The sequence below is a fragment of the Polypterus senegalus genome, chromosome 1, assembly GCF_016835505.1.
Source record: "Polypterus senegalus isolate Bchr_013 chromosome 1, ASM1683550v1, whole genome shotgun sequence".
Taxonomy (NCBI): domain Eukaryota; kingdom Metazoa; phylum Chordata; class Cladistia; order Polypteriformes; family Polypteridae; genus Polypterus; species Polypterus senegalus.
The window spans coordinates 53,487,755-53,515,184 of NC_053154.1; the positions used below are offsets into that span (position 1 = coordinate 53,487,755).

General features: G+C 38.5%; 1 protein-coding gene across 1 annotated transcript in view; it reads left to right on the forward strand.

Moving 5' to 3' along the window:
• Positions 1-27,430, forward strand: part of LOC120526165 (C-Jun-amino-terminal kinase-interacting protein 1-like) — a 269,108-nt gene that overhangs the window by 101,998 nt on the left and 139,680 nt on the right. The window contains exon 2 of the mRNA XM_039749182.1: positions 26,712-26,826. Coding sequence (XP_039605116.1) covers positions 26,712-26,826 — 115 coding nt within the window. The remainder of the gene's footprint in view (positions 1-26,711; positions 26,827-27,430) is intronic.

Below are 27,430 nucleotides of genomic sequence, written 5' to 3' on the forward strand. Positions count from 1 at the left end.
ATATGTAATATTCGATCATTTTCCTCAATAAGTAAATGACCAAGTATAATATTTTTGTCTCATTTGCTTAACTGGTTTCTTTTATCTACTTTTAGAACTTGAGTGAAAATCTGATGATGTTTTAGGTCATATTTATACAGAACTATAGAACATTCTAAAGGGTTCACAAACTTTCAAGCACCACTGTAGTTCAGAGCTGTAGAGAAGTTGTGCCCCACATGGTGCTAAATTAAAGTTATCAATTAAACTCACACGCAGATCATTGGAATGTGAGAAGAAAACCAAAGTCCCAAGAGAAAACCCTTCACAAAAAAGGAGAGAGCGTGCAAACCTATGTACCAGGCTTGAGTTTGGAACCCAGTATCGTGCTGTTATAAGGTGGTAACATTAAAAACCAAACCATTAATTTTTCTGAATTTACTAATTTCACTTTTAGGATTTTGCAAAGCCTGAGTCTACCTCAGCAACAAGAGGTGCAATGCATGAAGCAGTCATGGACGGCGTGCTAGATCATTGCAGCACACTTCTCACATATGACAAAAATCATACTCCTATTTATAGATTCCGATTACCCAAAGCATACATATTTAGAGTGTGCAAGGAAAAGTTTAGTTTTCAGTTCTATTATCCATAATACAATCATTTAGCATATTTGGCTGCCCATCCATATTAATACAGAGAGCTTAAACAGGTAGAGGTAATGTTTACATTCAAATCACAGCAAAGAGTTAACAAACGTTTGGTTTAGGTTTAAATTGCCATTGACCTTTATATCTTCACTGAGGATGATGAGGCACATTTTAGGCAGCCAGGCTTCCATTGATCAAAGTAACGCTATCCACCTCTCCTCCGGAGTCAAAAATGGAGGTGGCAACATGAGCCTTATCGATCGCTTCCATTAATAATAAATAAGCATTACTGTTTGGAAGTGCAGCATTGGCTGGAGCTCAGTGCCTTGTGTTAATTTTCTGTGGAGGGCAGCGGATTTTTGCCTTCTACCAGCAGCTGAGGAGTTTTTTTTTTACGGACTGAATAAGAAGTAAATAAAAAAGAACGCAGCATAGAGAGATGCAGTGGTTTTCAGCTGCTCCTATGAAAGCATAGATCCAAGGGTGGAATTACGCGGACACTTATCACCACAGAAAGTGTGATTATTATATTTCCTCTGTCTCTAAAGATACCCTGCAGCTGTGTAAATGTTGTTCACCTCCACCATGGGATCTAATGAAGATGAAAGCTGGGTAGAGGACCAGTGGGAAAAATGGTAGGATGCATCTCTTGTGTGTATTTGTCAAATCCTTTGGCAAGTATCTTTTATTTTGACCTTGAGAGTCACTTACTCTAGATATGCTAGTGAGCCGTTTTAAACATAAACTTTGGCAAAGTCTAGCCATTTAGAGAAGTTTGCTGGAGAAATTGTTAAAATATTACTTATTGTGTATTCATTGCTTGCACTACTTGGTTTGTTAGTACCATTTTAGATTTACAATGTGTGTTTTATTTCATTCAGAACTATATTGTGCCCTACTTAACTAGTTTCTAAAGTGAGATTATTTATTTATTTTTCATTATTGACAAGAAACATTTTTGTGAAAGGATTAATTGCTGAGAACAGATAGACAATCCATCCTTTATGTGAGATTTTCTTTCCAGTGATGTAATATGGATATCAAATGCTTTTCAGCTTTTCCCCAGAAAATTGCTTTGAGCAGGCCAGCTACATTAGTGGGTACAGTTAGTATTACAAAACATCAATATCCACCATGGGAGAGACATAAGGGGCTTTTAGATTTCCATCCAATCTCACTTGTACCATTTCAGACCATTTTGTTAATGAATCAGTTTTTAGGTACAAGAAGCAGTTGGGTTAAAAGGCCATTATTCTGGGTGGTATTTTATAGCTGTAAGATGGCCCCATCTCCACTACCTATCAGTTAATTTTGTTTGGTCTCGGTGTGCAGATGAATTGGGAAGACTTCCCTGTTAACTACGTGGTAAGTGGATTTTTTGGCCAATTTGGGGGAAAAAGGTGTTAACATCCCAGGTATTTTATGAATACACGAGATTGTTCAATTTGGAATCAACACTGAATGTGGTGATGATAATGACATTGACTTCATCACTCTGAAACTGTAATGTGACATGAGTAATGTGGGATATACATCATTACTTGAAAAACGAGTCAACATGTTGCCGAAATGCTGTTAATACAAGATCCATTATGTCCATCTAGCCATCTGTTTTAATAATCTGCTTATTCAGTTCAGGGCTGTAAGAAAGCTGGTGCCTATTCCAACAGGTCTGTTCACAAGGCAAGAAACAACCCAGTGTACACACTGGGCCAGTTTAGTGCTGTCAGTTACCTTAACCTGCATGTCCTTGGGATGTAAGAAGGAAATGGGAGTACCGGGAAGGAAACAAAAAAAGGGAAATATAAGCAAATTAAACACAAACAGAATTTGAACCTAAGGATGTTTTATCTTAGATATGTGCAGTGTTTTTGAGTGTCATGAAAGGCCAGTCAGTCAGTCAGTCATTGTCCAACCCGCTATATCTTAACACAGGGTCACGGGGGCCTGTTGGAGCCAACCTCAGCCAACACAGGGCGCAAGGCAGGAAACAAACCCTGGGCAGGGTGCCAGCCCACCACCGCAGGGCACACATGCACACACACGGACAATTTAGGATCGCCAATGCACCTAACCTGCATGTCTTTGGACTGTGGGAGGAAACCGGAGCACCCAGATGAAACCCACGCAGACAACATGCAAACTCCACGCATGGAGGACGTGGGAAGCGAACCCAGGTCTCCTAACTGCGAGGCAGCAGCGCTACCACTGCATCATGAAAGGCACTTATTTAAATAAGATGCCTTATTAATATTATTATTACATTATTGATAATATTACTTTGACATGATTATAATTATTATTACTATAGATCTGTGAGGCAGCAGTTTTACGCTTGAGCCATTTCAAGTAGTCAGAAAGTACTTGTTAGTCAAACCCCAAGGGTGTAATTTGCATAAGAAGCAAAGCGTCATGGGAAACACTGTTTTATAATTAATATTTGACAGACATTCCTAACTGCTTTAATGTATTTCCTTCTAAGTTTTCCTACATCAACTAATAAGTCTTTACCTTGTAGGTCACCATATTTAGCAAAGAATACCAGAAAATGATTTAAACCACCTTCAAGGACACTATAAACAAGATAAGCAATAAATCAATGAGCATAAACTGTCTGTCCATTAAAAAAATCAAAGGGAATTTTTGAATGTCTAAGATAAAATAGATCAAAGCCTGAAGTATAAAGCTGCTGTTTTTAAGTTAGCGACAGTACTGACAGATTGAGCCTCAAGATCAGTTTGTAGGTGCAGCACCAGACCAGTATGCGCTGTTCAGCAAGGCTTTGGAGCACCAAGGCTGAGACATGAAAAAAGCCATCGAGCTGCTTTACAGTTGGTAAGCAGTGAAGGTTGTTTTCTCTTTACAAATTACTATTTCCCGCAGTTATCTAGATTAGGGAATTTATGGGGTGGGCTAACCAGAGGCTAACATCTCTCTGGAATTGAATTACAATTACCGAAGTTTATCTGTCTTCTATTGTGATCACTAGGGAACACAAATGATGTTAAAAAGGAATAAAATAAAAAGCTTTATTTTGCCAAAAAATATGAATATACCAATAAGAAGACATATTATTTATGACATCCCAACCTTGTGCAATGTGCAATAGAACAACAACACAAAAACCCTGCAGCCACTGATGAGCCTTCCTGTACTTTGCTCTTTATGCTATTCAGCTGCTAAGATGGCTGTTTAACTTGCCTTCCGAGTGATAGCTTACCTGGATCTTGCGCTGCTTTCTGTGTCTACTTGCTCAGCTTCCTTTATCATTTTTTTCTGCACCAGTTGAGTGCTCCTTATTAACATTCTTTAACGTTGTCCGTTCTACCTAATCTAATTTTCTCTTTTTAATTTCACACTCCTTTAGAGTCTTTTTGTGAGGGTCTTTGAAGTCCAAGCCAGAAACCACTAATAAGGACATCCTAAGAAATGCCATCAGCTACCAGGAACTGCTTTGGATTTTTTACTCTCTATTGGCCTCTAGCATCTCTAAAATCCTGGACTTTAGATTTTAAATGAAGAACCATACAAACCTGAGATTGAGGAATCTATATAAGAGTCAACAAAGAGTCATATAAAACGCATCAGACTTCCATTCTGACACATCATTGATAGAGGACTCCTATAATAACCCATCGTTTCCCACAGTCCTTCCATTATTCTATCCCATTGTGACAGCCTACCTCCAGGCTTCCTTGCAAAGCCTCCCCCAGTTTTAATGGCACAGTTTCTTAGGCAAAGCCATACACTTAACAGTGTCATCTCCAGACAGAGGAGTAGCTTCAGTGACAGACTTTTGTCACTGTCCTGTTCCACTGACAGACTAAAGAGATCGTTCCTCCCCCACACTATGCGACTGTTCATTTCCACCCGGGGGAGTAAATGTGAACATTAATTTTATTTTAATTCTTTTCATTTTTATTACTATTTAATTTAATATTGTTTCTTTGTATCAGTATACTGCTGCTGGATTATGTGAATTTCCCCTTGGGATTAATAAAGTATCTATCTATCTATCTATCTATCTATCTATCTATCTATCTATCTATCTATCTATCTATCTATCTATCTATCTATCTATCTATCTATCTATCTATCTATCTATCTATCTATCTATCTATCTATCTATCTATCTATCTATCTATCTATCTATCTATCTATCTATCTATCTATCTATCTATCTACAGGCTATCACTGTTAGTAACCTTTACTATCTTATCCAGCATGTACTGGAACACTGTAGCCATAATCCTAAAGAGGCTCTACTCCCCACATTTCTATGTTCAGGCATGCGCCGACCAGATGCGCCATAGGGGTAGATGTTTGCAAAGTATAGCCCTTCAGCTAAAACTCTTTGGAAAATGAAGCTGAATGAGAGGACTGCAGAGCAACATGCTGTCATGAAAGACAAAGCATAGAAACACTAGAAAAAATAGCCAAAAATGACCTGTAAAGGGGATGCTAGAATTGGTGGTAGCAAAGGTAATGCTCAAGAATAGTAAAAACTATGTCCCCCAGTTTATGTTTTCTGTTCCTATCATGTGACTATTGTATAATAAAAGTGGCATAGCAACAGATACAGATAGAAGGGTCAGAGGTGTACACAAAGACACTCAAAGTCATACTCAATGGCAACACAATTTCTTGGATGGTCATCACCATTTAGGGACAATCTTTGCATGTGGCAGCCATATTGTTAATAATCCCCCTGTCCATTGGCACATACATAAAATAGTCATCATGTAACATATTATTTTTCTGAAAGTACAGCAAGGTTTAATGATAAATGGACATCAGGAACATCTGTTTGCTATAAAATAGCAATATATACCAATTATTCATTAAATTTCAATAAAACTACCCACAAAAAAGCCATACTTACAAATTTTAAATTGAAAAAGTCTTAATTATTGTAAATCACCGTAATTTGGGGTATTACAGTTTTTCTCGATTGGTTTGGCTCATTTCTTGAAACAGAAATTACATTCTTAAAACTATAAGATCATTTGGCCAAACAGTCTTACAGTTCTGCGCAACATTACAGCTCACTAGCAAAAGGTCATATCTTTCCCAAAACTGTTCATACATGCTTCAAAGTAGATTCCTTTCCCATATAAAGAGTCAGTACCATCAAAATGTCAAAGATCTTTCTCAATTGCGTTGGCTCATTTGCATTCACTTAGTGCGTTTTTCCAAAATAACCTGGATGGTTTAGCACAACACCATGGATCACCTGCAAAAGCTCGTATCTCTCCCAAAATAGTTTACCCATGTGTCAAAACTAAATTCCTTTCCCATTTAAATAGTTAGTGCCCCCAAAATGCATCGTCCCTTTGGCATCATGTAAGCACTGCAAGTCAAAATGCCTAGATGTTTTGTCACTATGGCAGAGGTCTAGCCAACAGAATACAATTATGTATAAAACTGAAAAAAAGGATTTTACAGTAAGAGCAGCCTCCAAAGTTTGACATCAGACACACTGCACTCCTACTTCCAAGGAAATTGTAATCATTTTTATTGACACACATAAAGTAACTTCCATACATTAGAGTACATAAAAATGTATACAGTATTCTGTACATGTACGAAATATAAACACAAACAAAAAACAAGAAAAATTATATCTAGCCTACAGTAGGGCTTACAGTAAATAAAGTTTCACAACTAAGGTAACTTTCACTGGTTGTTGTCGTCACCGTCCCTCTCCTGGCCACCATCCTCATCCTCCTGGCCATCCACGCTGCTCTCTGTTTGGCCATAGATTCTCATCCACATCGCAGCGGATATTTTCCCTTGCGATGCAGCGAGGAAGAAACGGCGAATGTCTCAACCATCCCCTACACTGATCCCCTGTAATGTCCTCACATGCAGCATCCATTGCATGGAGCAGGGATCTCTGGTCTTGAGCCTGATGTTCATAGACTTTCCACCTCCAAGCGGAAAAAAATTCCTCAATGGGATTAAGGAAAGGAGAGTATGGTGGTAGTAGCTCCATGAGCATCCTTGGATGGGTGGTGAACCAGGCCCTGATGAGAGCCCACGGTGGAAATTTACATTGTCCCACACAATCACATAGTGTGGTAGGTGAGGCCCTTCGAGACCTCTCTCATTTTCTGGGACCAGATGTGTATAAAGACGGTCCAAGAAAATGAGGAGCTTTGAGTGTTATATGGGCCTAAACTGGGGATGTGTGTGGCCACACCATTCTCAGATATGGCAGCACACATTGTTAAATTGCCCCTCGCTGGCCTGGGACATCCACCGTGGCCCGCTGACCAATGATGTTACGCCACGTCTGCGGCCCTTGGCCAGGTTGAAACCAGCCTCATCGACAAATACAAGGATGTGAGATGTTTCATTCCCTTCCAATGCCATTATTCTCTACAATAGAGTAAAAAATCAAATCAGTCATATAGAGGAGTCATACACAACAGAAATAGAAAATTACATGGGATTGTTCTATGTTCTCCTCCACAAGTTCAATATAGCCTGCTACTGGCCACTACTCCAGTGGTTCCAAACCTGGGGTACAGGCCTATGCAGAGGCACTGCAGGGAGTATTTGACACAAAGAGGGAGAAACACTGTTGCAGTTTTAGGCAAAATGCTGTAGTCAGATAAAGCTGGATTCTAAAGGTAAAGAGGATACTGAAAACCAAACAAATTGGGAACCACTGCTTACTGTAATGTTACTATAATAGACAACCAATAACTGACTTACATGCACATACTGGTACCGCAGCTCTTTCACTCTGTCAGAATTCCTCTCAAATGGTACCCTGTAAATCTGCTTCATGGTCATCTGATGCTTCTTCAATACCCGGTCTATTGTGGAGATGCTGATAGAGTTGACATTTTGGAATATGGCATTGTCTTGAAGGATTGCATCACGGATCTGTCTCAAAGTGAGAGCATTATTTGCAATCACCATGTTACAGATCTCTTGTTCTTGTTGTTCATTGAGAAGTTTTCTTCTGCCACCCATGTGAGGTTGTCGTCCAATCCTAGACGTAGAAGTCAAAGGACAACACTGTATGACAATTCGTAATGTATGCCGTATTTGTTACAGAATGAGTTACTGTACTGTAACATCATATTGCAACATCACATTGAGGTAATATATTACAGTACTGTAGGCCTACACACACACACGGAATGAAGAGTTTATACATGTCTTGCTTTACAGTATGCACAGTACTGTATACTGTAATGACTCCATCATTGACTGAGTACATACCTGTTTTCCCTGAAAGGTTTGGATGATGGAGGAGACAGTAGAGCGAGGCACATTAGGCTGCACTCGGCGCCAGCCTCTGCCATTGTCAGGCGATGGTTAACCACATGGTCTACAATTGTGGCCCGAATCTCATCCGGGACAGCATGGTGTCTTCGTGCTCCTCGGCCTCTTCCCCCTATTCCACCACCACGCATCCTCACTCCTCCTCCTCCGCCTCTTCTTCTTCTTCCTCTTCCTCCTCCTCCTCTTCTTCTTCCTCGAGCAGGAGGTTGCCCTTCTTGATTTACTTGGTGAGGTACCTCCATGTTCAAATGGTACTGGCCCTAGCCAAGCTCTATATATACACGTTTGGCAGCATTCACAACAATAGACAGCACCTGTCAGGTAACTAAACAAACTGTTTGGTTGGTCATCTGAGATGTGGGAAACTCCTCCTTCGTTGGTCAAGTTCTAATTTCACCTGATTGTCAATTACTGTCATGAATTTATCAAATGTTCCAAGAAATTCATATATGGTGTTCATGGTATTATGTTCTTGACTAATTTTGACAATTGAACAGACTATTGTGCATATGATGACTTACACGATGAAATCATGCTGACATGTTTTGGAGAGAACAACCATTAGACTGAGAATCAACTAATCAGTTTAGATCAGCAAGATCTATTTATTTGGAAAATGTGCTAAATGTGGGCTTATTGTGCTAACTGCAGGCTACTTGTACTTAACCATTTGCAAAGATGCACTGAGACACTTGAGACATGTACTAAGGCATTTGCAATTTGATGAAATCAATGAGAAATGCCATTCTGTTGTGAACATTTGCAAGGTGGTTTGGAGATCTGTCCATGTTATTTTGAGAATGTCATCTCGGTTTCAAGAAATGAGCCAAACCAATCGAGAAAAACTGTAATAAGAAATGCAATGACTTATTTCATAAGGTAGAAGTACATAATAAATAAGAATTGTTGCATAATATATTTGACATATTAAATTTGTCCTTCAATTTAAATATTTAAAGTCTATATATTCTTGATTGTAATAGAAGAAAGACATTCATAATCACTGGCCTTGAAATAATGTAAAATGATACACCACATGCCTATGTTTGTAGTTTGTTATTTTTAACCTTCTGGGAGTGTCGCTTAGAGGGCTAGGACCACCAGTAAAGAATTAAATTTCGAAAATTATGTTTATGATCAGCATCCTCAAAATAGCATTCAATGTCACCCCACATGCCGATACAACAATTTTTTCTAAGTTGTGAAAAGATGTATCTTTACCCCTTGCATCCCATTATGGAGTGAACCTTTGGAGTCGGTTGATGTGCCAAGAACAACTTCAAGTCATTCTGCTTATCTTTGTGGAAGCCACTAATTGGTTTATTCTTTATCATAAGGGTGAAATTTACTGCATACAATATGGTCCAAAGATGGTCTAAAATAAGGGTTTTTTTTCCAGTCCAGTGGGCCAAAATAGGGAGGAACTTCAACAAAAAGCATCAAGGCGTGTCAAACAGTACATCATATGTGGGGGTTTTCTCATTCCAGTAAGTCAGGAAGTGTCAGATAAAAAATCTGAAGTGACTTCAAAACGTTCATAAATAATTCTCATAAACACAATTACAGTTTCTAACTTATTATAAGAAGAAGAATGTCTGAACACTGCTGTTTGCTCGACATTGTTATTTTTTGGAATGGCGTGAGAATTATGGGAATGCATATTCTTTGGAGGTGAGGGTAGATCACGTCAGATTTGCATCCTGAAACAACTCACAGCAAGTTTCAAAAAGAAAGGTACATCACATTTAAGGAGTGCAGTTGCTGACATTTTACTACTCCTCAGTTGTGGTAGCTGTCACCCTAAGTGAATGTCAGTGCACAACTAATTATAAGAATGTTTGAGAGTTTTCACATTGATGCCAAGATGCATATTGCACTACACTTCACTTGTAGTCATGGACAAGTCTATGATCAGGGTGACTTGGGTGCACTCCTTGGGGCTCTGCTGACAAAGGAAGGGGCTTCAGCATATGCATAGAAAATGAGAAAAGTCATGCGCAGCAACTCACCAACCAGCACACACCCTACTCCACTTCGACCCTCACAATTATAGACTTATCCAAGCAGGCTTAAATAAAAAGCTGTCTTTTTGATATGGGTGAGGCAAAATTGGAGCAGGTGCCTACTAATTCACTTTTATGAGATCATATATTTGATATAAAAATTTGTCATTACAGATAAAGAGAAACAAAAGGCAGTTTGCTGAAAACTGATATTTGCAGCTTGAAAAAGATGACTTGAACAACATCTTGGAAATAATTAATACTAGGGGGCTCCACCCCCTTCTCGCTTCGCTCGCCCGTGCCCAAGTTTGGTTTACTGGATATACAATTTAAAGAGATTGTTATTTTCATGGGAATTGTTACATATGCATCATTTTCAATTTTACTTTAAAACTTTTGTAAAAACAATATTTGTCCTTTATTTCCGACCCTGGGTTTGGTTAAATCTCTTTCTCGTGGGACGTATAACGCTGCTTGTGTTGTGAAAGGGGTGTGGCTGAACGCACACTAAGGAGATGGGGTCGGATCATCTGCTGGCTTGCTGCGTGTTCTGCTTGTCATTGTTTTAAGAGCTAGAGCACATGAAGTGTGGCTGCCAAAAGCATTCCAACAACTGCTAGGTTAGATATCCATGAACTTGTTTAAAATTGTTTGTAAGTAGGGTGTGACGTGCAAAAGTCACTGTCCCATGGGTTTTGCTTCCGAAATGATCGCGTCTCGATTGCTTCGCTCAGGCGCGTTATGCTCCTGCCACTTTGCGTCTCTCCCACTCGCGTTGTGAAGGGGTGGAGCTGAATGCTCACTAAGGAGATGCGGATGGATCAGCTGCTGGCTTTGTGTTGCTGCTGCCGAGGTGTGTGTTCTGCTTGTCGCGCTGTGCGTCAATCATTTAAAAGCCTGTTACAGCAGAGGTCCTTTGGTCTCATTGCTTTGTCTTGTGGGACATTAAATTGTCTTCCAAGAAGATCACGTCTCGTCTCCCTCCCAAGATTTCTCAAGATTTTTTTTTACAATTGAGTAATTTAAATCTTAGATACTGCAGCTGAAAAAATTAAGATTGAACTTGTAGATAGGAAAAGGTTAATATCGCACTTCTAGAGGTTTAGCAGCAATGTGAAGTCCAACAACATCAACGTATAGGTAGACGACAGCAAGGCCACTCACTGCAGGATATATGACGCACCAAACTCAAATGTTATGACAGTTACAGTTGGCAGCTTCTCTTGATGTCACTGTAACAGACTTCGCTGTGATGTCCTATGCACTTTCACCTGTCTGCCTTTACATCCTGTACATGTAAACATCCAGCACTTCTCTTCTGGTCTTACCTCAGGTCTTTTATTGTATTTGCTGCAAACCCAAAGTAAACAGTTACATATTTGTCCCAAGGTGGCATAGGACTTTAAAATGTTTAACTGATGTTCGTTAACAGTACTATCAGAATAAACTTGATTTTCCCATAAATGTAATTTTGCACTTATCAATTAATTTGTTACATTTATTGTAATACACTATTAAACAAAAAATAATGTTAAGTTGTATGAAGATTTGGATGTTTTATCTACTTTAATCTCTGTTTATGATTTATTATTGATATATGTGATGTTCATAATCTGTTAGTATATACCTGTATCTAGTGGGGCTATTTTTGATGAGGGGTATAGGAGGTGGGAGATTAGCAACCCCCTGAGGCTCATGGAGGTCTTGGGAACTGGGAGTTCAGGTGACCAGCGACACCATGGGGCCTAAGGAGGTCTTAATCTGGCCTTGCTTGTTGTGCTAGGTAAAGGTAATTTTGACAACAAACTCCCTTTCTGTCATGCTGGTACCCTCAACATGTCACTTTCTACAGCACTTATATATGGTTTACTGCCTCCTGCTGGCCTATATATTTTCATACTTTCATGTAGAAGACCCTTCCTGCTGCCATTCTGACTATTTTTAGTACTTGGAGGGTTATTGTAACAACTACCGCTACTTTTAGCAATCCTATTGGTATGCAGACTCGACTCTTGGCATCCTCTTGCCAGCTGGGCACACTCTCTAGAGAACAGCACACACTATTTACTGTAAAGAGACTGCAGCTGTGGGTGTTATTGAGAGCCTCTACACTTATTACAATTTTTAAGATGAGACTCCTTTTATTTAAATGCAAAAGAAGAGAGTCCAGTTAAGATGGCCAATATGAAATTACTGGGGGGAAGTTACTGATTCTTAAAAGCATTTCAAATAGCACACACATTGTGAGCAACTCTTTATATTTGTGAACAAAAGCCTCAAAATCTTTTTTTAACCAACAATTGTGAGTGCTCAGTTCAGTGCAAAATAAATTACAAATTAACTTTGTGCATGCTTAAGGTCTTTTCCCCCAGGGATTGATGGAGAATTAGCTGAGCAATTCAAGGAGAAACAGTACGACTGCCTTCTTTTCTGATGCCTAATGTCAGATTACATCCTTAGGGTATAATGAGCTCTGCTGATACTGCCAGAAAAAAAATGTTGTCTGCAGCAATACTTAATAAGTGGAAGATTGCTTCTATTCCAGGTTGTTTTTTGCTGAATATTATTTGAAGTACCAACAGGAGTACCAGCTGAAGCTCAGAAATAAATCATACATAACCTTCAAAATTGTTTGTGCGCAGGTTGTCAGAAGAGTTCAGAAGCCCCATAGGAAATGTGGACAATTGCTCTTAAGTTATGGTAGCCCTAATTACTATTTAGTGCAGTTGTAATTGTTCATCATTATAATTCCTTGCAATTGTTATGAACTAGGAGTCCCAAAACATGTTAGTCCCAAAAGCACTTCTGAAATTGCCCACTAAGGGGGGATATTACCATCAAACCGTGTTTAGATATACGGCCAAACACACAATCTTTATTAAAAAAATGTGCATTTTTTCACAAAAAATCCTCAGTAATACTATTTAGTTCTGAAGAGCAAAAAAGGCATAAAAATAAGGCAATGCAAAGCAAACACAGTTTAAATATAGAATCCAGGTATGAAAGCGAGAACAATGCAGAAGATTGAAAATTCTGAATTTCTGAAAATCACAGAATAAAAATAAAAACAAGTAAACTCATCGACTCTCTGGTGCATTCACAATGAACCACCAGAAGCTGAGGCAGACCCTCCTGATTTATAGGGCAGAGGGCAGTCCCTTGCAGTGATTGGCAGGTGCCCCCACCTATTGGGGAACCACCCACAAAACACATAGAACATAGCAGGTTTAGATACAGGCCGAAATAAATTTAAAAGATGTACAACAAAGACACAGAATAAACATCCTTGCTGAAATATTATCTCAATAACACAGTATAAACCTAACTTGACTGGAGTTCAACTGTGGGAAATTGAATTGACTGGACAGCATTTAGACAGGCACACAAATATCCCACAATACACACTGCATGTCAGAAAAAAAATACTAAGCCATGACCTAAGGTTTACCTTCCAACAGGGCAATAACACTAAGCAAAAGCAAAGAAGAAAGAGGAGTGGGTTAGGACAACTCTGGAACCTGAAAAATGGAGGTCATTAGTGGACAACTATTTAAACTGAAGGCTCGTAAGGCGATCTGCAGAGAAGAAATCCAGATGTATGAAGCTTGTTGTGTGAGACCCAAGAAGACTCCGGGCTGCAATCGCTTCTAAAGGTGCTTCAGTTGTTGTATTTTCCTGTAAACTCCTCTTTATGTCTCTTTGGCACCAATGCACCTTTGCTTAACCCTCACCCATGGTATTCAGCACTCTAGGGAGGTAACCCATGCCATCATATGAAATGTTTTCATATAGGCTTATCTCCCACTCCCCACAGCTCAACATGCAGCTGGATCAGACATTGTAACATCAGACTGGTCTGTGTTATTCTTTAGTTTTACACCTACAACATGAAATGAGACAACTGTGTGTCCAGGCAGTGTATGGACTCTGAAACACAAAGTCATTAATTTTATTTTGAAATTAACTTGACATATGGGGCCGCTGATTCTGTCACAGTTCTCCATTTGTACATGCCATTTACAGTACATGATGTATATTTTTACAACACCATTTTATTCTGAAGTTGATTGCAAAAACATTTTTCTTATCAGAATTGTATATGGTTCTTTTTTTTATTTAACAATCCTCTATGTTGTCTTTTATAATTCTCTGCTATAGACAGACACATTAATATTGCCAGCTGGAAGACTCAGAACATTAAAATGGTTGCCCCATACATTTGACCATTTGGCAACATCATTGTGAATTATTTATTTTTAATTATCTATCTATCTATCTATCTATCTATCTATCTATCTATCTATCTATCTATCTATCTATCTATCTATCTATCTATCTATCTATTTGTTAAGTACTTTTGAGATAGAGTGTTCTTAGTTTCAGATTTTGTTCTGAAAAATAGCAGGATTTTCCCATTTTATTAAATAAACTGTGCAGGATCTTTAAAGAAATTCCCTGTTATCACAATCCCACCCTGACATTCAGGCTTTGATTCTATTTTCCATATCCTCAATCAATCTCAGCTTACTTAGCTTCTTTAATAAGTCTTCCATCACTGTTTTTAAAGCATTGCAGTCTTTCTCCATCGTTTAATTTGTGATATGTACTCATCAGAGAGAAGAGTAACTATAAACTATAAAATGTTGTATTTTTTTTTGAGTTTCAGCTATTTAGCCCAGCACTTTGCAGAAACAATGAGGTACAGGTACAGCAACAATCGTATATTTTATTAACTCTTTTAGGTGGATGTTGACTTTTGTCGACAGCAGGGGTTGAGTGCGAATGTAGAGAGCGATAATCAGCTGTAAACGTCTATAAAATTCACCATTAAATTATAGGCAGACCATCTTTTCTAGGAGGACTGTTAGACTTAGACTTGACGTTGAATGCCTGCATGTACGTGAGTAGTGTAAACAATGTCTAGAATGGCATCGACATCGGGTGAGAGAGTGAAGCAAATGCACAAAGCAAAATTGCTGCATTGGACTCTGATTTGAATGTAAGTTATCTGGAAATCAAAAACGAAAGACAGGTAGCTGTTCATTTTCTTTTTTTTCAGAAAGTGCCGTTCAGCTTATGAGTGACTAGCAAAATACCCGCGCTTCGCAGCGGAGAAGTAGTGTGTTAAAGAAGTAATGAAAAATGAAACCTGCCTACCTTTTGTAAGTAAGCTGTAAGGAATGAGCCTGCCAAATTTCAGCCTTCTACCTAAGTTGGAGAATTAGTGATGAGTCAGTGAGTGAGTGAGTCAGTCAGTCAGTCAGTCAGTGAGGGCTTTGCCTTTTTTTAGTATAGATGAGACAAACAAGTATGTAATAAATACGTAATAAGTACTGTATGTGAATTTACACACTGCAAAGGTTCATGGAACATGAAATAGAGGGACATTTGTCATAAATAAGTATTTTATGTTGATTCATGTGTTAAATCATTCCTTTGTGTGGTTTTTAGTTTAGTTTTTGTGAAAAATATTCAGCCCTGGGAGAAAAGGAAAACAATAATTAGCCTGATAAAGTTAAGTGAGGCCAGTGTCCTCAGCTCAATAAGTATTGTCCAAGCATCACAGTAGGGTAGCTAAAAGTAGCTGGTAGATTACATAGATGGCCCACTATTACAGGATTCATCCCCTTGTAAAATCACAAATACCAGTTCTCCTGACGTTCCATGACATGCAATTGTGACTTGACTTCTTGTCTATGTACAGAGTTGCTGCAAGTGTCCCTGCCCTCAAGCCACAAAAGTCCTGCATGCAAGGTGATTTACATACATTCACCCCAAGTCATCCAGCTCCTCTGTCACTTCACCCATTTCTTAGATGGACTGACGCTTTGTAAGAGCTGCCCTCAATTGCCTTTAAGCAAGGATATTTATTACCTAATTGCAGTGAAATTGACTGTGTGGCTCTGGTTTCAATACTGACATAAATCGGAAGGCTGACCAGCTTTACATAAAAGACTTTTCCCACCAGTTTAGAAGTTGGTAAGAAGAAACATTGTTATCAGGGAGCATCATGAGCAGTAAGGGCTTTACACCCCTTACTGTGCCACAGTAAAATTAATTTCATTTCATCTCCCACCTAGTACCTCTTTCCTCCTTCTAAATAAATAACCTCCATTTCGCTATCCTCTGTTAGCTGTGCTACCTCTGGTGCTTCATTAATGGCAATACATCAGGCTGCCTAAGGCATTTATTAGATCCGGTAACTTTAAGGAAAACTAAACATACCAAATAGGGTAGCACCCTGGCACAAAAATAAGGTGTCAGTCTTGCAAATGGGTCTGTAAAAATGGGAATACTATGTCAAAATGACCTACATCATCAAAGAGTTACCTGAAAAGGTGGCAGCCCCAGTTAGACCATACATATATGATGAAGTGCCGTTCATCTTGGTGACAGTAAAGGCCTTGTGCACCACATGATGGAACTGGAGAGAGACCTACACAATTGAGTAGAAATGAACAATGATAAGAGCAGTAGCTGGTGGAGGACATGAGCTTGAGAGCTGGGCAAATGCATCCTACTTAATACTGGCTGAATTGGAAAGAGATGTTACTCTTTTGTTTTGTATGCTGCCCTGCATTATGTGTTTCATTTCATCCGTTATATTCCTGTGTCTCTGGCATTTTTGTACAACTAGCATAGCTGATAGATAGTGTGGAAGGCTCATTAATTTTCTATTGTTGATTGTGTTGTTTTCTGACAATTCCAAGTCTAAAGCCACTTCTACTACCTGCCTTTTTAAACAAAACAAAAAAGCCATCAAAAATGCTTTTTGATATTCTTAAAAATGTTCATTTTATCGCGAAGATGAAACTCAAACATATTTCAATATTATTTTTTCTTTGAGTTTTTTTTTTTAAAGAAAAAAGTTGCCTAAAATCGTGAGACAGATTTTCTTATTAAGGCCAAACCTCTCAACCACAATTACGTAACCCATGTACTTTGTAGTGGTGGCTGACAAAAAAAATGTTAATCTCATGTTTTCTGTCAGAATGGAGAGTAAACATTTTATGGCATAATAGAAGCCAATAGCGACCAATGCATACAACGGCAAATGATGTGAAAAACGTCCATGGAAAAAAAAAAATCTCACATTACTTGTATCAAATTACCCACATGTCTGTCAGTCAGTTGTATGCTCAAAACATAAAAATGCATGCTTTTCTGCTTACAAATTGTTGAGTTGTTACTTCTGGAATAATCGGCACACATTGTTAACAGTAAACTAAAGTCTAAAGGGAGTCACTTTTTGAACTGATGACAGGACTCCTGACCAATGAATGAGGGTGAATGGCAGGTCCTCAATTCAAAACGTCAGTTCCATGAGGCTTTAGTTTACTAGTATTCCGGTAGCATCTATTTAGTATTATTTTAGCATAAAAGCATTCGTTTTGCACATTTTGAACATATGACTAGGTAACTGACATGTGGATTATGTGACACAAGCAACATGAGATTTTTCTTTTTTCACAATATTTGCTGTTGTACAGCATTGGCCCCTTATGACTTTTTTCCCTCCATTCTGAATGAAAACATGACATTAAAAAATGTTTTCAGCCATCACTATAAAGTACATGGAGTAAGTGACTTATAAAATGAAGAATATTTTTAGGTGGAGCATTCCTCTAATAATAATTTTACTTTACTAATAAAAGAATGACACAGTTAGCTGGTACTCTCTTGGGGTTTTCCCACTTTACTTTTTACAACAGGCATAAGAGTGTGTTGGCTGAAACAATGCCCTACTATAAAAATAAGCAGAAATAAATGGCTCCATTGTCCTCTCTGGATTCATGTACCATGTATTATGGTTGTGCTGGTTTTCTGAGCTCATCTCTTAAGGCAGCTTCTTATCTGCTGCCTCCCAGCTATTCCAGTAGATGCTTTATTTATGGTTAATAGCTCATGCCTGTCTAACAAGCACCATAGTAGTTTAAAAAGCTGAAATCAAGTAAACATACACACACACACACATACATATACCATGACTAGCAGAATACCCGCGCTTCGCAGCGGAGAAGTAGTGTTTTAAAGAAGGTACGAAAAAGAAAAGGAAAAATTTTAAAAATAACGTAACATGATTGTTAATGTAATTGTTTTGTCATTGATATGACATCTATCTATCTATCTATCTATCTATCTATCTATCTATCTATCTATCTATCTATCTCTGTCTATCTATATATATATCTCTATCTATCTATATATATATACCTCTATCTATCTATCTATACATATATATATATATATATATATAGCAAAATACCCGCGCTTGGCAGCGGAGAAGTAGTGTGTTAAAGAAGGAAAGAGAAAGAAAAGGAAACATTTTGAAAATAACGTAACATGATTGTCAATGTAATTGTTTTGTCACTGTTATGAGTGTCGCTGTGATATATATATATATAGCAAAATACCCGCTTCAGCGATGTCATGTGTTAAAGAAGTTATGAAAAGAAAAGGAAACATTTTAAAAATAATGTAACATGATTGTCAAAGTAATTGTTTTGTGTATTTGGTGGCAGCGTCACAAAGTTGTTTTCGTAGCTGCATCAGAAAATGTACCACGACGTCTGACACGCCTCCTTTTACTGTTTTCTCACAGCTTGATTGCTGCTGTCATATATATATACACACACACATACACACATACATACATATATATATAATATACATATATATATACACATACATATCTTCATATCTACATATCTATATACATATCTACACACACAAATATATATATGTGTGTGTATGTATGTATGTATGTATGTGTGTGTGTGTGTGTGTGTGTGTATATATATATATATATATATAATCTAGATAGGGGTGTGTGTATATATATATATATATATATATACACATACATACATATATATACACATACATATACTTGTGTGTATGTTTGTATGTGTCTATATGTGTGTGTATAGCTTTGGTCACTGAGTGCAAGGGAAAAATAATGAAATATAGTCTATAAGTTATTAAACAGTAAAACATTAACGTTTTAAGAAGTACAGGTACATTGAGCACTACTGGAGTGGTTGCGGGTAAACTACATTTTAAAGACTGTGTAACACAACAGGTAAGTAACTAACAGCAGCTAAAATGTATATGGATCATCTCTCGGTAGTAGATCCCTTTTGAAAGGCGCTACACGGCTGTGGTATAGAAATTACATTTTCTATGTGAACGTTCAAATTTGTGCCTCTGGTAATGTGCCTTACCGGCAATTAAAGAAAATTATTTTTGTGTCCTCTGCCGTGTTAAGAGAGAAAGGCTTTGGTTTGGGATAAAAGGAAAAAAGGTGTAAAGAAAGGAAAGTTGCCTTTTCTTTTATATAGTATAGAGAGATGTGTTCGCTGACGTTATGATCGCCTTTTGGCGACAGTCGCGTGGGTCTTGTGTAGACTGGTGAGACGCCCCGCCATTAATCGGCTGTGATGGCACTGTGAGTCCTCCACTCGTATGCGTGTGTTCATAATCCGAGCTGAGGACCTGATAATCGATACGTGCAAAAGAAAGTGTGAATCGCCTTAATATTATTTTGCCGTGGTGTAGAAAAGGGGTCCCGTGTTTGCACTTGTCTGGGCTATAGCTCAGGGGGCGGATGAAAAAAATTAAAAGTGCTCACTTTGACTTAAGGCAGAAGCGCAGTCAGCGTCTCAAAGGCCGGCACAGCTATGCGCTGGCTGCTCGACTTTTGCTGGGCAGGAGACCCCAGTTTTTGCAGACACGTTCATGATATCAAAAGTCTCAGCGCTCTTTGGAGGTCATTCATATATATATATATATAGCAAAATACCCGCGCCTCCGCGGAGGAGTAGTGTGTTAAAGAAGTAATGAAAAAGAAAAGGAAACATTTTAATAATAACGTAACATGATTGACATTGTCATGAGTGTTGCTATCATATATATTCCTGCCTAAATAAGTCACCCTCGCCGCTCTTACTTTTTACCGTTCATTTAATCATGGCTAGTGGCGGAAAAATTATAAAATGGAAGGAGGATGGCTTTACCAAAACAATTATTGATGGCGAATCGATTATTCATAAAGCTTGAATTGGTGATCTGTTTTTCTGTGTTAACCTCATATTTTTCATACTTCTTCTCAAACTAAGGTGGTGCGAGGGTAAAATGAATCGGGATGCGCTGATCAATGTAATCGGTGTACCAGGAAATCATGCATTGACAAAAGCTCCCCTTTGCTTGTAATGCAAAGTGTGATTAAATGCATTATTTTTCAACGCGTTATGGAGCACATGCATCGAAGCTTCTCAGCTGTGCTTGTGCTAAGAAAAGGAAAGATTTTAAAAATAGCGTAACACGCTTGTCAATGTGACCTTTTGTAAGTAGTGCCTGGAGGATTCAGTGTGTTGAAACTCTAGAGACAGCGTGTGTATTAACTTGAGGTAAATGGGAGGGAGATGATGACGTGACTCCCCACCCGCCTTTAACTGTCAATCCCCACAAACACAGTCTCTCGGAATTTGCATAAGCACACCCCTTCACCTACAATTTTAACTTAGTTACAAAGTGATCAAAACTCTCGTTTATATCCCGCGCCCTCTCATTAAACTTGTATCCCGCATTACCTGTGGGCATGTGAAACGCCAGCGGTAGCCTGTCTATGAACTTAATTTAAAGTTTAGGTTTACACCTTGCTTTCTTTCCGAGGCAGCAACACTCATGAATATGGTAGTATATGCCACTCGCTCGCTTCTTATTGTTTCGCTGCCTTCTCAATTATATAATGCATGTTTTCTTAAGCGCTTTTTGTAGGTCTTCCTGGTTTTCTACGTACTGCGTTGACAGTCAGTTCACGTGATTACGTGGGAGGCGTGATGATGTCACACGAAACTCCGCCCCCTACGTCTTTGCAGCTCTACTCCATTACAGTTAATGGAGAAAAATACCTTCCAGTTATGACCATTAGGCGTAGAATTTCGAAATGAAACCTGTCCAACTTTTGTAAGTAAGCTGTAAGGAATGAGCCTGCCAAATTTCAGCCTTCTACCTACACGGGAAGTTGGAGAATTAGTGATGAGTGAGTGAGTGAGTGAGTGAGTGAGTGAGTGAGTGAGTGAGTGAGTGAGAGAGTGAGTGAGGGCTTTGCCTTTTATTAGTATAGATAGGAGGTGTCTTCAGGACAGCCCACACACAGGGGGCAAAATATTAACAAAATGGCACATTTTTAAAAAAAAATAATTAAAGGGAGCGATTAGCTTAAAATCTTATTGAACCCTGGTATGCTAAGTGAGGTGACTCATCCATTACAGTATCACACAAAGTATTCCCTTCATTGCCTTCCATCTCTGCAGTTTAAGCTTTTGTCCCACTTTTCTCACGGCTCTGTACTCAAGTGATCTCTGGCGTAGAGACTGCTTTATCCTCACAAAACTTCTTGGGTTTGCTGCAGATAAGAAACTGGAGGCTGCCACCACCATGCTTCTTGGCAAGGATGATATGTTTTTGAAAAATGTGTAGTGTTCAAATATGGCATTTAGTCTGATGGCCAAAAGTTTCAAGTTTGTGTCATCAGACCATAGAATGTTCTTCCAGTTGACTTGAGAGTCTCCCATGTGCCTTCTCGCAAACACTAGCCAGATTTCAGGTGTAATTGTTAATAGTGGCTTTCTCTTTCTCCTATAAAGCCATGACTGTCGATGCACCCGGGCAGCAGTTGCCTGCACATTCTCTCCAGGCTTAGCCACTGTGGCCTCAGGGTTATCATAGGTCTCTTCATGGCCTCCATCACTAGTGCTCTTCTTACATGATCACTCAGTTTTTGTGGACATGCTGCTTTAGTCAGATTTACAGCTGTGCCATACTCTTTCCATTTCTTAATGACTAAATTAAAAGGATTTTCAGTAATTTGGATATTTTCTTTCCTCCATCCCCTGTCCTGTGCTTCTCAACCACCTTTTTTATGGAGTTGTTATGGATGTTCTTGTTGTCTTCATTGAGCTGATCAGGCAACCATACTGACTTTTCACATATTGGCCCTTCCAGACTCAGCCCCTTAACTACATACTGGTTTTTCGCTATTGAACTAATTCTTTGACTTCTAAGGACAATTAGCTGCACCATTGATTGAGTGGCATATTATTCAATCAATTTTTGTGTGGCTTATATTAGTAAAGTAATTCAGACCACTTTGCAGAGATCAGTCTTCCTTTTAACATTAAAGCGACTTTTTTTCTGTTGATGTGAAAAATGTGAAAAAAGCCCAATAGATAGATAGATAGATAGATAGATAGATAGATAGATAGATAGATAGATAGATAGATAGATAGATAGATACTTTATTAATCCCAAGGGGAAATTCACATAATCCAGCAGCAGTATACTGATACAAAGAAACAATATTAAATTAAATAGTAATAAAAATGAAAAGAATTAAAATAAAATTAATGTTCAATACAAATCCACTGTGATTTAATACTGTGTAACAATAAAATGTGAAATCTTTCAAGGGGTGGCACTGTAGATTGACTTTCCCCTAGTGTCGTGGAGCAGCCTGATGATAGTGCTCCTGTACATTGCCCTTAGAGGGGCTTCCAGCACACGGCCCCTGGACTGTTCCTCACCTGCATTTACAGAATAGCTCCATTCTTTCCATGGAGGCTTTCTGCAGTTCTTACCTTGCCCTTTGTCATTGTGATGGTGACTTTATCTGACGTGACGTCTTACCAACTAGGTACTCCTCACAACTTCTGTATATATATAAAATCCAACATCTGTCTGTCTGTCTGCTTTTCACGAGAGAACTACTTAACGGACTTTTTTTCTATAGTTTGCTTGAACATTCTGGATAATTTTGTGACTTCTCTCATCACGCTAAGTATCATAGTTCACTTGCAGGATGATATATTCACACTAATCTGAGACAGGAGCTGCGGGCTGAGGGGAGGAGGAAGCGTGACATCAGGAGCAGAGAGCTGGGCAGGGTCCTCCTCACTCACACGCCAGCCTCTGCTCGAATCGGTCTACCTCTGGCCACATTTTGGAGTGGACCTTGCCTCCGCTTAGCTATCAATACCTGTTTGTTTATTGCTTTTTAAAGTTTGTCCTGTTTCACTTCTACAAGGGCGGAGCTGCAGGGGACAGCTAATATATAATAAATGTTCATGTGAAGTTTAAAATAGTAGGGCAGGAATTTACATGAACATTAGGACTCATGGCATCCAGTTTTAAAGTTGTGATCTGTGTGAACACACAAAGCATACACTCCACTGCACAAATAAAAAGGAACTCTACAACAAAAGGAAATAGAGCATTTCTGTCCAATGAAATAAAATGACATTCATTTTACATTTTTAATGTACCATTAATGGTGTTTTAAAAAGTACATGAATATGGTTTATATCCTTTTTGATGTAAAATATACAAAATTACAATTGTGGCATATGCTGGCTGAAATCTTACAGAGCCAAGAAACTTGCTAATAATGCATTGCTATTTCAGGTCACAGAGCAATTCAGTATTTTGTGCAGGGCTGCAGTACAGCATGTAATTGATCTCATTAATCAAATTACAACATGCACAATAAAAGCATTCTAAAAATGTCCTCACTGGCTTGTTTATCAAACATCACCGCAACAAAGGGCATACTGCAGACAAAAACTGTTTGTGTTCTTTAATTATACAATATTGCTTCGAGTCAAAGCTTCCAGCTCCAACAATTGCAGGTTTCCATTCCCATCCCATGGTATAATTTGTTGTGTTGTTATTGACACACTGAATGCCGCATTGGGGCACGGTGGTTAGTGCTGCTGCCTAAAGAGTCCTGGTAGATGGATTTGAATTCCATTCAGGTCACTGTGTGGGGTTTACACTTCCTCTACATCCCAAAGATATATGTGTTAGGTTGAATGAAGACACTGAATTGGCCCAGCATGATACATCAGGAATCAACATGACCCTGTACTGAATCAAGCATGTTTAGAAATGGGTGGGATTGACTGATTCAGCTGTCTCACCCAAAGTGAGTATGTATTGTCTTGTTACACTCCAAAAAATGAAGATGTCATTCTCTGGTTGATACTTGACTTTACCTACAGGTATGTGAGCTTTGCTATATTCCTTTTTAACATTTATTATGCTAATGTATCTTCTAGAAAAGTGGCACTTTGTCTTGTGCCACCTTTTCCAAATGTTTAATTCTCATTTTGTGTTCTTTCAATATGTACCTCAAGGCATGTGTACCATTTATTTAGAACATAAGAAAGATGACATGCGAGAGGAGACCATTCAATCCATCAAGCTTCTTTGTGCAGCCTATAGCTCAGCTGTCCCAATAGCTCATCCAGATATTTCTTAAAAGAAGTATCAAAGTTTCTGCTTCAACAGCATCGCTTGTTATTTTTTTCCATATTCCTGCAAGTCTTTGCAAAAAAGAAGTGCCTCCTGGCTTCAGTCCTAAATGCACTTCCCCTTAACACTAGAATTACCAGAGCCTACAAAAAAAACTCGTAGATCCGCCCCACCTTAAATCGCTTCACACCTCTCCATCAGCATATTTTGTCCTTTAAATGTGTGGATAAACAGCAAACAGCAAGCAGCCTGCTATCACATCCCCCACCGGCGCACAGTTTTCTCAGCTCAAGTCTGTTTACCTGCGTGTAAGTTGCTGAGAGTTGTATAGAGTGAGAAGTCAAGCAAAATGACGCCTTTTATAAATACTATATCGTTATTTGGAACGCTTGCATTTCATGTGTGTTTCTTGTCTACAACGATCTATGTAAACACATCGTTAAAACAGAAACATTTTTAATGTTTAGTAATAATTGACAAAATGTAGACATGAAGTGTATAATGTGTGAAGCCTGAATTCCAAATATCAAAGAAACACTTTCACAAAAGATACAAATATAACAAAAAAGGCGCGATTTTATTCAAAAATATAACTGCAGAAAAAAAACCCGCGTTAGGGTGCGACATTGACACCCATTTGCTATGACTGCTTTGGTGGTGCAATGGTATCAACTGTTGACTGGCAATCAAAACTTCACGGGTTCGATCCTGGACGAGTCCATTTTGAGAAGTGAGCTGCACGTATTCTTACTATTTTAGAATAAAAACATACATTTGAGTCCAGTCTGTAACAGCCGGTGTAATTTATGATACTTGTAAAGGTTACCTTTGTATTTTTTTTTTTATTCAGTTTAATTCTCCCAGCCGCATTCACAATCCCTACACCAACGCCAACCCCCCATTTGACACTGCTGTTTTCACATAGACGCGCTATAACAGAGGTCACCTCAGATCATGACGACGGTTCTACATTGAAGCAAGAATGCACTTTTGCCATCGCTGTACATTGAATATGTAAATGGGAAGCTGTGCACTCTACTTGTGAAAGATATTTTTAGCTCTTGTAGATTGAGCTTTCATACATGTTGCGACTCAGAACAGTTGCCGCTGTGATCAAAATAAAATATCATACATTTTTATTATCCAGTTGTTGACATTTGGTAGCTGCTGAAAACTGACACTGACAACGTATTCGGTGTTTCTTATGGCTGCATACTGTAAGAGTGCACTCACTCATGTTTCCATCAATCTGACAGCATGTCGTCGGACTATGAAAGAAGACTGGAGTGTCCAAAGGAGACCCAAATAAACATCAGGAAAGAAAGAAGTGTAACTTCAACTGGGAGTGGAAGTTTATGTGGCAGTCACATTAACCTCTGTGAAACTGTGCTGGTCATTGTTTAACATTTTTGGAAATGGTATGAAAGTCTACAGTAAACAGCAATTAATGCACAATGCAACAAACATCAGAATTCTTCAACAGTTCTGTAATTAAACATAAACCTAAAAACTACAAAAACTGGATTTTTGAAAAATTGAAATATTACTTGGAGCATATTTAACTTCCAAGTGACATAAAGCAATTTTGTGCACACAGAACCACTGACAGATTACTGAATAAGTAACATTTCATTCCTTAGTTTGTATAATGGCAGCGGGGGTAGCCTACAGCAGGGGTGTCAAATTCTGGTCCTGTAGGTCCGCTGTGGCTGCAGGTTTTCATTCTAACCATCTTCTTCATTAGTGACCAGTTTTTGCTGTTAATCAGTTTCTTTTGCCTTAGTTTTAATTAACTTGACTCAGGCTCTTTAGATGTTTCTCTTCCCTTAACTAGCAGCCAAACAATAATGAGACACAAAACAAGCCGCCACATAACCAGCTCACCTGTGTCCATCAGACTATATCTGAAAATAAAGAAAGGTGAAGGTCTCAGTAAGGCTGAGTAAGCTCCTCAGGTCACCAAAAACATTTTGACAGTGTTCTTAGAAAAAACAGAAAATATTATGCAGTTTTGGAAATGTCTGCTGTAGCAGAATAAGAGCAGCAATAAGCAGTGGAATTAAATAATGGTTTAAATTAACAGCAAGAATTGGCTTCTCATTAAGAAACTGGTTGGAGTGAAATTGGCTTGTGTTTGAAATCCCAATTTAGCTGGTGATCTATTGGCTTGTTTCACATTTCATTTCAGTTTGGCTGTCATTTAATGAAAAAGAATCAATTCAGAGGACTGAATCCTTAAAAACAGGGCGATTAAAATGAAGGGGAAATGAGTTAGTTAGCAGTGAAAACTGGTCACTGATTAGAAAAAGGGTTAGAATGAAAACCTGCAGCCACTGTGGCCCTCCAGGCCTGGAGTTCGACAGCCATCGTCTACAGAATAAATAAAAACACTTATTTTAAGTATATTTGCAAATCAGATTGCCTCAGTTATTTTTGATATTGCTAATAGTCTTTTTCTTTTCAACAGGCTTACTCATGATATCAGCCTGGAAGAGTTTGAAGATGAGGATCTCTCAGAGATAACAGAGATTACAGATGAATGTGGGGTGAGCCTGAACTGCAATGACAGCCTGGACATCAAGGTAGAAAAAACTGATTGTTGAAATGCTTGTGACATAATGGCTCCTTAAGCATAAGCAGTGAAGGACTATTTTGTAACTCTTCAGGAAGAAGTTGTTTCCCTAGTATTTATGTCAAACCCTTTATCTGTCTGATTACTAAGGCACTAAGGTGGAAAAAGTCAGGCCTGTGCATAGATCTTTAAAGTGGAAAGAGCGCTTTTTTTCGTATAAAGATATTTTAAAATTTGACCTGCAACTAAACACAACTATTAATAGACAAATGTAGCAAACCCCATCTCAGTCATTTTTTATTTCATATAGTTATTTTCATTGTCAGTACTAGCAGAATCTACTTGTTGAACAAAATCATGCAAACATGTAAATACAAATTGAAGCCTTTATTGCAAGTATTGTCCTAGCAAAAAAGCATAAAAACAGTAAAATAATGTGCTTGCAGTTTAGCAGTCTACATACAATACAACAACATATAGGATATTAGACTGCATGGCCAGATTAAATCAGCAGAGTGACAGACAGATGTGACGTAGACACGGAGTGAGAGGAGAGTCCTGGAGCTCCACTAGTCTTTCTTATGTGTACAATATTGAGTAGCTGAATAGGATCC